General features: G+C 34.6%; 1 protein-coding gene across 1 annotated transcript; it reads right to left on the bottom strand.

Moving 5' to 3' along the window:
- Positions 1-5906: 5906 nt before the first annotated feature.
- ITPK1 (Inositol 1,3,4-trisphosphate 5/6-kinase family protein) lies at positions 5907-7540 on the bottom strand. The gene is given in 1 exon segment (XM_012214842.4): positions 5907-7540. A coding segment is annotated over 1 exon segment (1023 nt). The 5' UTR covers positions 7280-7540; the 3' UTR covers positions 5907-6256.
- Positions 7541-13152: the final 5612 nt, after the last annotated feature.

A 13152-nucleotide genomic window follows, 5' to 3' on the forward strand; every position in this document is an offset into this window, starting at 1 on the left:
GTTAGATTTCCTCTTTATATTTTACCATAACTACTTTCCTTCAACGTACGTATAGATAGATTTTTATTACCATTCTATACGAAAATTGGTTTTATATCCTAAACAATCCACTATTCTCACAGTATAAAAAAGAACATTGAATCCATAAATTTATGGCATTTCTGCAGATATTAAGATCCATATCGAAAAAGAAATTGTTAGTATTCAGAAAGGCTTTTACTACTGTACAGAAATCGGTACAGAAGCAATAAATTTAGACATGGAAAAAGAGAGTTCTGAAATTTTATGTTAACCTACAATTGTGGGCTGTTTTACTGATTAAATTAGATTTTCTTTTTTAACTAAATTGATATTTTTAAAATTGATTCTAATCCTATCCAGTTGCTTCCCTTTTATAACCTAAATATGTCCTTTCACTTTTCTCTTCACCGGAGTGATTTTCAGGCTTTTGGCCAGTTGAGTATAACTATTGCTGTTTTTGCTGTTGGAAAATGAACCAGAGGAGTTTGAACTGCTACTTGAATTGGCCGTGGTACTAGTAGCATTATTAATAGATGCATGAATCGTTAATGGTGATACTGGTGAACTAAGATCAAGTCTTTTGAAATCCAGCTTATTGGTGTTGTTGCAGGCAACTGAGTTATAGAATCGGTTAGTCAAAAACTCGTTGCTGGTTTCTTGTGAGGCTAACTTAGAGTGCTATGACATTTTTTGGTGGACAAAAAAGTTGAAATTTAAACAAAAAGAAAATAGTTCTCTTCAACAATTCAATGTCTATATTTGTATACCGTTCGCAAGAATGTGCATGTGCTGAAGTCGACACTCCCATTTAATTTGCTTGTGCTGTTGCAAACTCCATTGGAGTCCTTTTCAGATTACAATTCTCCTCGATTTTGAATACTAACATTCAGCAAATGTATGATTCTTCAATCCAAACGGTAGAAATATAAAGAGAAGGATCAAGCCCTTTTCTACAAATTATTTTAAATAAAAAAGCTATAATTTATGAGAAAATAAAAAAATAAATAAATTCACATGTGTAACCATTAACCAGTTGTTGATTAATAATTTAATCCGATGGTTATTATTACAAGCTACATATCTAATGGCAGAAACCACTCTCTTTATTGATACAGAAAAATTATTTTGTACAGTAATCTTGCCCATTGGGAAGATTAATCTCTTCTAACTAAGGGTGGTTCGGTCAATTCGATTAATTCAGCCAATATCTCTTCTACTTCTACCAAAACATCTTCGAATAGAAAATTCCAATATGATGTACCCATATTATAATTATCATTGTCAATTTTCTTTAAAAATAAAATTCTCATATCATAAGGACTGCCAAAAGAATTTATAATCTCCAGCATCAAGACAAGTTTTTCTAGCATAAAAAAGAAATGGGGCGAAAAAACAAGAAAAATAAAACTTCTGAATAAAAGAATCGCTGTGTTTTGATCCATCCACTAAATTCAATAATTTTACAGTTTCTGGAAATTCAATCTTTGAACCATATCCTTCCTTTGAAAACATTACACCTGTAGATCAAAAGGAATTGCCATCTACATTAATAAATCGAAAGCAGCAGACCTTGGACCCCAAGCAAATACAATAAACAAAGACAAGCTACCCATGAAGCAGCCTCAATCAAATTCTTCTAAAATCCAAGAATTTTCAATAACTCATAGGACAGGATCACTGAAATAGAAAGCTCAATAACTCATCGTCATTGTCCAATTTCACTTCACTTCTAATAGTATCATGGTGTCCCAATTTCTACACCATTGCAAACAATGCTTCCGACTCATGATAAACCTTTGTATTAATATCTTCTTGCATATATTTTATGAGTGCATTTGGTAAATTCGAATAATTCACATGGGAAAATACTAGAACCACCTAACTACTATCATTCTATTGTTCTTTATGTCAATCACTTTTTTTTTTTCCAGTTTTAGTGATGCAAATGTAAAAAGGGCATCCTAGCCATTCTAAAAGCATCATTCTAATCATCTAATAGATATTCATTTGAACCTCTTAAATATTACTAATCATTTACAATGTATCCTTGCCTAAAATTTTTGAAACCTTCCTTACCAAATTCCGGTAGAAATTCTCATTTTGCACACTAGTCAACAAAATTCCAGATGACTTAACAATAAAATGACGAGTTCCTTGTGTTATGTGCTTCTTCTGTGGTGCACAATGCAATGGAGTGAGCTATTAGAGGAACCTGTGAGGGCGTTATGAAAAGAGATAAACATTTTGTGTGGGAATTTCATGATAAATTCCAGATATGTTCTCTAACAACTGTTGGTGAAATAGTGCACCTTTCAATTATGTTTTCAGAAGTAGCCGAAAAGTTTTATATATATGAAAACATAAAAACCAATGAGAACAAAAAAAACGCCCCTTGTTTATCCTAACTAGCTAGCCTTAAAAACTGACCAACCTGATGGCGAAAAGAAAAAAAGAAAATATAAAGCATCACAGAACCATCCCAAACAAACAAAGCAATGTAAGGCAAAAGCCCAACTTCACTTTCCTCCGGCGGAGTTGTTTTTACTATTCCAAAACATCATCAATTAGTACCAAATATCATACAACATATATTTTCTCTTTTTGTTGGAAGAGGGAAGTGAGAAGAGATCAGTCAGCCACCTGTCAAAATTTCAGGTTTGTCCAAAAAATAAAGATCAATTCATGAATATGTCCAACCCTGGGCAACCAAACCAATATCACATAGTAAGAGCAACACTTACCGACAGACAGCCTTGTTCTATATTGACCGAAAACACAGATTAAATACTTGTTTGAAACTGTACAAAGAGTCCAACTGACTCCAGACTAATGAAAACAAAAGTTTTTTCCAATATAGCAGACAAAACTTGCCTATATAATATAAGCATGAAATCTAGGCAACACTTTTAATACTGCACCCACTTTTTTCTAGATTCATAGCATATACACAGCGAAAACACTTATTTTGAAAACATATCCAAAGAGTTTAAAGGAATCCAGATCTTGACCAATGGAAAACACCCTCTCTTCATATGCAGTAGACAAAAACCATTAATTCTACAACTATTTACAGAGACAACAGAGACACCAATACATGCAAATGAATCATTCAACAACATACATAATCGTTGAGAAACAAGCTAAATATTGAATCCCATGACACTTTCTTGAGTATTATATAAAAAACGCATTACATGAACCTACTCAACTGCGAACTTATCAAATGTTCTATAGTGTATTCATCCACAAGAGCGCATATGATACACGAGTGGCAGCAGTTGGAAGTGATAAATAACACTATTATATTTAGTATATGATTTATGTCATTGTCCTACTCCACAATCGTAGTAACATATTCAATATGATGCCACATGTAGCACGCCATTTAACATAACTGCCATATACAGATACACGGTAGATGGCCTTTTATCAAAAATACATCTTCGAAAAGAGAAACATAGAAGGTGAGGACCCCATGTCTCGCGAAATGCAAATTCTGAAATTTTATTTTGAATAACAAGTGCCAAAACGAGAGACTTGAATAATTATTCCAAGTTCAAAATGTTACAAGCAAAATCAGGAAGCATATATTACATACACAATTTAGAATCTCAACCACCAAATGATTAGGACAATTGATTATCAGATGAAAATGATTTTCTGGAAAACTAATCCCATGGAACTTCTTGGGTATATAAAAATACCATATCGCATAAACATACTCAATCGCTTATGAATTTACCAAATATTCTATAATGTATTTATTGACAAGAGAGCATATAATATATAAGTGCCAGGAGTTGGAAGTGATAAATAATGCAAGCAAGTAGTATATGAGTAATATGATTTATGTCATTGCTCAACTCCACAATTGCAGCGACATATTTAATATAATGCTCGTGTAGCATGCAATTCAACACAATGACATATACAAATATGGTAGATGGCCTTTTTATCAAAAAGTGTTCCAAAAGAGAAAAGTAGAAGGTGAGGGCCCCATAAATTGCAAATCCAGTGCATATAATATACAAGTGCCACAAGTTGAAAGTGACAAATAATGCAAACAAGTTGTAAATGAAGAATGGATTTATGTCATTTTTCTACTCCACCATTCTAGTAACATATTTAATATTATGCCATGTGTAGCACGCAATTCAACAACATAATGACATATACAGATACACAGTAGATGGCCTTTATCAAAAAGCGCATCGTCCAAAAGAGAAATATCAAGCGTGATGGCTCCATGATTCACGAATTGCAGATTCTTAATTTTTATTTCAAACAACAAGTGCTAAATAGAGACACAAAATTAAATAATAACTCAAAATTCAAAAATGTTGCAAGTAAGAAAAATCAGGAAGCGTCCATTACATAAATTAGAATCTCAACCGCCAAATCAATGGCAGAGCTATAAATGTTTTCTAGTGTGGCCATTAGTTCAATAATTTATCACTAATAATTTACCAATAGCAGTTTAAACATATATCCTACTCTAAAAAATCAAAATTAAATAAATAGTAATAGTAGTAGTAAATCAATAATACTGTTAATATTAATATCATACACTTTTTAATTGTAACAAAGTCAGGAGAACTTTAATGAATTATAACTAATTAGATGCCATAAAATAGTTTCTAACCTATCAATAATCTTGAAAAATTAGATGTATACTATTTAAAGGAATGAAAATAAGATTTATAAAATTGTATAAAATATTTTCATATATTTATATATCTTAATCTTTAGATAAGGTTATAACGTTTTCAAATTAGATATTTTGACCTAATGAAACTTCAGACAAAATCCCAAAATCAACCCCACACAATGGAGTTTCTAATGGTTTTTCAGTGGGGTCAATTGGGTAAAAAACTAAATTTCCCATATAATAAGAATTTCCAAATTTTTTCCCCAACTTATATATATATATATATATATATATATATATATATATATATATATATATATATATTTAATTTGAGTTGGATGTCGCAGCGCCCTTACACCAAAAGATTATGACAATAGATTATCACATGAAAATGAATTTCTAGAAAACTAATTCCATGGCACTTCTTGAGTATCCACAAATATCACATTACATAAACCTACTCAGTTGCCTATGAACTTACCAAACGTACTGTAATGTATTAAGCGACAAGAGCACATATAACAAACAAGTGCCAAGAGTTGAAAGTGATAAACAATGCAAGCAAGTAGCATATGAAGAATGATTTATGTCATTGTTCTACTCCTCAATTGTAGTAACATTTTTAATATGATGCCATGTGTAACATGCAACTGACATAACGACATATATAGATACGGTAGATGGCCTTTTATCAAAAAGTGCATCTTCCAAAAGAGACATATAGAAGGTGAGGGCCCCATGAATCGCGAATTGATCACATATAATACACAAGTGCCACGAGTTGAAAGTGATAAATAATGCAAGTAAATAGTATATGAAGAATATGATTTATGTCATTGTTCCACTCCACAATAGTAGTGACATATTTAATATGATGCCACGTGTAGCTCTCAGTTCAATATAACAACATATACGCATACGCCATGGCCTTTATCAAAAAGCACATCTTCCAAAAGATAAATAAAGAAGGTGAGAGCCCCATGAATCGTGAATTGCAGATTCTGAATTTTTATTTCAAATACAAGTGCCAAAAAGAGACACAAATTTAAATAATGTTACAAGTCAGGAAAACCAGGAAGCAGCCACTACATAAACTAGAATCTCAACCACCAAATGATTCGGACAATTGATCATCATACGAAAATAATTTCTGGAAAACTAATCAGCTGACTAGTATTAAACTATAAAATGTCTAGAAGGTCATTTCTCCATCATTGATTTCAAGGAGATTAAAGAATAAGAAAACAAACAAGCAGCATCAGTTAAGATTGATATTCAAAGGAAAAGTCAATAGATGACAACTAAAGTAAGGAAAATGGAAAATATGGAAGAAATGATAATTTGCATCAAAGTTCCAACATTTCCCCACAGAACCACAAGGTTAGAAAAACTATGGCAACAGATTTTTCCCCTCAAACTCTGGCCTTCCTGAAACTGCAAGTATTTAAAAAGTACCTATGTTTGGCAGATAGGCAGGATATACAAAATAAGCACGAATGCCAAGCAGGCTTTTCAAAGGCAGCAGATGACAGAATCGTTTCAACCAAGGAGACATCCAAACTTCCGAACCCAATTAGCCGAACAAACTCAATCATTGTTTCCTTACTGAACACCAATATTGCTTGCTTGCTGTGTCTCCTGAATGTTTCCAGCAAGCACTTCTTTACTGTTCTTGTTGCCCACAAGATCCAAGAAAAAATCTGTCAAAATGGACTCATAGTTTGGCATCTTTGCATAGCCTGGAAAATAGTTTATATCAATGACGAGATATCTATTCCCATCTTTAGCATCCCTAATAACATCAAAATTGAACAAATTAAGCCCTGTTTCCTCCCTCATTGCCTTGGCTATCTCTTCCACAAATCCTATTGGAGGCATTTCCACTTCGTCAAGATCAACTACACCACTATTGCCAGAATTCTTCCCTCTAGCAGTCAAATTCGATATTTGGGAAAATGATAAAGCACCCTTCAAAGTGGCCAATTTCTCCTGTGATATATCTGGCAAAGATTTCCTCTTTACACATTGCACATGGTCACCAGCCACATAGACTTTGAAAATAACCCCACCGTGGTTCACAAAATTCTGCAAGATAATGGGTGCATCTAGCCTCTTTAATCCTTCAGTATCAAAAATTTGATACATTTTGTGCGATTTTGCACTTCCGTCAGCCACTAATGGTTTTGCCACCAAAGGAAACCCTAAATCCCCAATTAATCCATTTCCCTTCAAATTCTCTGAATCCGAAACAACAACCTGTTTAGGCACCTCCAAAACTTGACTTCTTCTAGGGATGTTTAACCGATTCACCACTTCAAGCATAGAAATCCGATTATGTAGCCTCTCGATTGAATCAGGAGAATCAATAATCGGTACATTAGGGTTTTCCAAAGAGAATCGCTCTAATTGCAACTTCCAATCTGGACCATACAATTTGTGGATGATGCAATCGAATGGCCCTTGTTCAACTAGGGATTGAGAAGGATCAATAGGGATCAGATCGATGTTATGGTTATTCGCATGGCTAATGAGGGAAGGCTGGATAAAGCTCTGCACTTTCTTAGGGGCCAAAGCATAGCCTATGCGATGTCGTTTCATCTGGGTCAGCATGGTTGCCGCTCGGAAGCTAACAAAATCTAAAAGACAATTATTTAAAATTCGATTAAAAATCAAAACAAGAAGCTTCCTACAGAAAGTAAAGAGAGGCTTTCTTGTAGCTGTAACAGAAGAAAATGAGAGAAAGAGAAACCGAAACCGAAACCGAAACTGAAACAGAAAGAGATAGCGTAATGAGGAATTAGGTTTTTGTCGTTGTTGACGGTGAAGAGAGACAGAGAGCGCGTGCACCGCGTCGGTAGATGTGGGATGTATGACATCGAGATTTTAGATTTCATTGTTTTAATACTTTGTTTGGATGAACGTAAAATAAGAGCGGATGGAAAATAGATAATGAAAATCACTTAGAATTTAATATTAACTTATTATAATAAAGGTATTCCATTAAATTGTCTATTATATTTTTATTAAAATATCTTATTTTTAATAACCTTTATTAATTGTTAATTATTAATTATTATTTCAATACTTATGTGTTATTTAAAATAGATATAATAGAAAAGTTATATGAATAAAATTATCTTTATTTGTGTAAAAATAGAGAGTAAACTATTTTTTTTGGACGGAGATATTATATTTTATAGTGTTCAGTAATACTACCTCCCTTACATAATAATTGTCACATTTGAGAAGATAGTTTATTCCAAAATATTTGTCACATTTGTGATTTCAAGGAGTAATAAATATTTTTTCCACGTTTACCTTTTGTATATTACCAATAATTATTATTTTAATTTAATAATTTTCTTAGAGAATTAGTATTAAATTAATGTAATATAGTCAATTTACTCAATAATTTATTATAACTTAGACAAATTTAATGATTTTCTCAAAAAATGTGAAATTTTAAATGTAATAAGTATTATGGAATAAAGATAATATATCATTTAGATTAGTTTTTAAAGACTAAAATAGCGTCTTATATAAATTTAGGCATATAATATATAGCTTTTATGTTTTCTTATAAAACAGTTAAATACTATTAAAATATATAACAGCTATCAAAATAATTTATTTTATTGAATAAATTCATAAAGAGTGTAAAATAAACTCATTTGCTATTGTATAGTTTTCTTTGAAGATGGAGTTAAAATGACAAATAAAGCGTGAACAGTTACTATCTATATACATGATAATAAAAATAAAATTATTTTATACTCTTTCTCCACACCAATTCAAATAAAAAAATGCAAAATAAAGGAGTAAAATAAATAATATTATTTTTTTTACATCCTTCTTTTACTTTCTCCATCCCCCAAACGCAGCATAGCTATTTGAGGAATAAAGGGGGGGGGATAAGAAGGAACCCGCGTTCGATTCTGTAACGGTAGTGAGTGGGGACAAAAACTACGCGCACTCATTAGAAAACCACGAATGAAAGCTGCACGTGCAATATAAATGAACGGCTAGAAACGGTCAAACGAAACGTTGCTCTTCTTCTCTTTGCTTTATGCTATTCTATTATTCTATTTACCTTCTAAAAACACAGTCCATTGAGTCAAAATATTCTTGATTTCGTTTCGTCTCAAGGAATAAGAACGTGATAACATATTCTTGCATGTTTATTGTTTATTTGATTGATGGGGATTATCCCATAGGCTTGTTGCCGTACTTAATAAATTATCTCTCCTTGAAATATATTCTCCATTATTACTAATTTTCTATAAACAAAATTTTTATATGAAATGGGAATATTGCTCAATTTATTCCTCAATATATTCTCCATTATTACTGTCCGTGCAATGTGCAAATTGTATAATTTTCTATTTTTTAATTCAATTGAATTTAATTTTTGAGAAAATAATTATAATTTATATTTGTGTTGCTTTAATTTAAATATTTTACTCTTGTAATTTTGATGAAATGATGAAAGGTAAAATTATACTCTCTTTTTGAAATTCTCGAGTAATGAATTGAAATAATTAATTAGCACAATTAATTATTATAGGTAAAGTATTGTAATTCAACTGATATATATAATTAGTTATTGATTTTTTTTTAATTTTCATATATTCAAATTAAATGAGATATAAGAATATTCAATTTTAATGAAATAAACCCCTCGACCTATGATTTTCCTATTGTCGTACGACTGACCTCACCTGATAATTTCCTTTTAAATAGAAATTTCATTTCTTTGAATTTATTTCTATAAATACATAAATACAAATACGTATACCAACGGTATACGACTGACAACCCAATTAAATACATAAATTATTTAATTCTCCGAAGACATATGATCTTATGTACAGCATCATCTGTCTTCTCCCTCTCCACCTTCTGCAGAAAACCCTCAGATACATGGCAACCCCTGCGTACTACAGATAACTCTGTATCTGCATTCCACCTGTCGTCCCCTTCAATTAACCCAGAAGCAGAGACCAGGAGTCTCCTCCTAGATATATGATTACACCAATAGAAACCCAGATGCCTGGCCCATATGAAATAATCTCTGTTTCTGGGGTTAATTGATATCCTCCAAGAGATACCCTGTCCAGTAACTAACTTAACGACCCTGCTGATGATATTCTCTACATCACCCAGGGAGACTGGTTCGTCGTACTGACGAAATGAGTGTTCGTAGAGATCCACCCAAGACGACAACTCCTGAACGACCGCGTCTTTCTCTTCCAAGACGTGTCTCAAGAGTATCCTCTCGACTTCGTTCCTCAGCGAGATGGGTAATTTCTGGTAAACTTCCATTTAACAAGACTGTCTATGGAAGTTACTCTTCTTCACACCTTACACTCTCTTTATGAAAAATACACTCCAACTGATTCCTCCCACGTGACTTATAAAAGGGAATATTCCCCTTTCATAACTCCCGCCTTTTTTAAATGGAAAACACGTAATCTGCTTTCCATTTGGATAACAACATAGCAAATACGTATACCAACGGTATACGACTGACAACCCAATTAAATACATAAATTATTTAATTCTCCGAAGACATATGATCTTATGTACAGCATCATCTGTCTTCTCCCTCTCCACCTTCTGCAGAAAACCCTCAGATACATGGCAACCCCTGCGTACTACAGATAACTCTGTATCTGCATTCCACCTGTCGTCCCCTTCAATTAACCCAGAAGCAGAGACCAGGAGTCTCCTCCTAGATATATGATTACACCAATAGAAACCCAGATGCCTGGCCCATATGAAATAATCTCTGTTTCTGGGGTTAATTGCAGATAACTCTGTATCTGCATTCCACCTGTCGTCCCCTTCAATTAACCCAGAAGCAGAGACCAGGAGTCTCCTCCTAGATATATGATTACACCAATAGAAACCCAGATGCCTGGCCCATATGAAATAATCTCTGTTTCTGGGGTTAATTGATATCCTCCAAGAGATACCCTGTCCAGTAACTAACTTAACGACCCTGCTGATGATATTCTCTACATCACCCAGGGAGACTGGTTCGTCGTACTGACGAAATGAGTGTTCGTAGAGATCCACCCAAGACGACAACTCCTGAACGACCGCGTCTTTCTCTTCCAAGACGCGTCTCAAGAGTATCCTCTCGACTTCGTTCCTCAGCGAGATGGGTAATTTCTTTTAAATAGAAATTTCATTTCTTTGAATTTATTTCTATAAATACATAAATACAAATACGTATACCAACGGTATACGACTGACAACCCAATTAAATACATAAATTATTTAATTCTCCGAAGACATATGATCTTATGTACAGCATCATCTGTCTTCTGCCTCTCCACCTTCTGCAGAAAACCCTCAGATACATGGCAACCCCTGCGTACTACAGATAAATCTGTATCTGCATTCCACCTGTCGTCCCCTTCAATTAACCCAGAAGCAGAGACCAGGAGTCTCCTCCTAGATATATGATTACACCAATAGAAACCCAGATGCCTGGCCCATATGAAATAATCTCTGTTTCTGGGGTTAATTGATATCCTCCAAGAGATACCCTGTCCAGTAACTAACTTAACGACCCTGCTGATGATATTCTCTACATCACCCAGGGGGACTGGTTCGTCGTACTGACGAAATGAGTGTTCGTAGAGATCCACCCAAGACGACAACTGCTGAACGACAGCGTCTTTCTCTTCCAAGACGCGTCTCAAGAGTATCCTCTCGACTTCGTTCCTCAGCGAGATGGGTAATTTCTGGTAAACTTCCATTTAACAAGACTTCCTATGGAAGTTCTTCTTCTTCTCCCCAGTGGAGGAAAAGTCAATTGGACGTGTACCATATGTTGTTATCAAAATGGAAAGCAGATTACGTGTTTTCCATTTAAAAAAGGCGGGAGTTATGAAAGGGGAATATTCCCTTTTATAAGTCACGTGGGAGGAATCAGTTGGAGTGTATTTTTCATAAAGAGAGTGTAAGGTGTGAAGAAGAGTAACTTCCATAGACAGTCTTGTTAAATGGAAGTTTACCAGAAATTACCCATCTCGCTGAGGAACGAAGTCGAGAGGATACTCTTGAGACGCGTCTTGGAAGAGAAAGACGCGGTCGTTCAGGAGTTGTCGTCTTGGGTGGATCTCTACGAACACTCATTTCGTCAGTACGACGAACCAGTCTCCCTGGGTGATGTAGAGAATATCATCAGCAGGGTCGTTAAGTTAGTTACTGGACAGGGTATCTCTTGGAGGATATCAATTAACCCCAGAAACAGAGATTATTTCATATGGGCCAGGCATCTGGGTTTCTATTGGTGTAATCATATATCTAGGAGGAGACTCCTGGTCTCTGCTTCTGGGTTAATTGAAGGGGACGACAGGTGGAATTCAGATACAGAGTTATCTGTAGTACGCAGGGGTTGCCATGTATCTCAGGGTTTTCTGCAGAAGGTGGAGAGGCAGAAGACAGATGATGCTGTACATAAGATCATATGTCTTCGGAGAATTAAATAATTTATGTATTTAATTGGGTTGTCAGTCGTATACCGTTGGTATACGTATTTGTATTTATGTATTTATAGAAATAAATTCAAAGAAATTAAATTTCTATTTAAAAGGAAATAATCAGGTGAGGACAGTTGTACGACAATAGGAAAATCATAGGTCGAGGGGGGAGCTTGCGGACTCGGAGACTAGTACGTCATATATTAAACTGAAAAAAGAATTATTCTATATTAACCTGCCTTCTGGGCCTTGAATTTAAATTTAAGGCCCAATTAATAGTTGGGCTGAGGTTAGGCCCAACATCATTATTGAGGGGCGTTGTCCGTACTTAAATATTTATCTACTACCAGCAGTGCGTCATTGTGTCACGAATTGTACAAAGTGTACAATGGGGTAAACTTCATTTTTTGGTGTGCAAACTTGGAGGGTTTGTAGGTAGGACGATGTCCTACGAGGTGCCCTGACGTGACTGCTGAGTTAATATTACCAGCAGTCACTGCTCTCAACCAAAAAATGACTGATTAACAGATGACACAACCGTGTGTCACAGAAGAATTAAATAGACTGGAGGTGTGTTAAATAGTCCCACGGGGGAGTGGACCACATATTAAAGGGTCCCAGTGGAGGAAAAGTCAATTGGACGTGTACCATATGTTGTTATCCAAATGGAAAGCAGATTACGTGTTTTCCATTTAAAAAAGGCGGGAGTTATGAAAGGGGAATATTCCCTTTTATAAGTCACGTGGGAGGAATCAGTTGGAGTGTATTTTTCATAAAGAGAGTGTAAGGTGTGAAGAAGAGTAACTTCCATAGACAGTCTTGTTAAATGGAAGTTTACCAGAAATTACCCATCTCGCTGAGGAACGAAGTCGAGAGGATACTCTTGAGACGCGTCTTGGAAGAGAAAGACGCAGTCGTTCAGGAGTTGTCGTCTTGGGTGGATCTCTACGAACACTCATTTCGTCAGTACGACGAACCAGTCTCCCTGGG

Source organism: Jatropha curcas, chromosome 2 (assembly GCF_041381405.1).
Source record: "Jatropha curcas cultivar XTBG-Jc1 chromosome 2, XTBG_Jcur_1.0, whole genome shotgun sequence".
NCBI classification, from domain to species: domain Eukaryota; kingdom Viridiplantae; phylum Streptophyta; class Magnoliopsida; order Malpighiales; family Euphorbiaceae; genus Jatropha; species Jatropha curcas.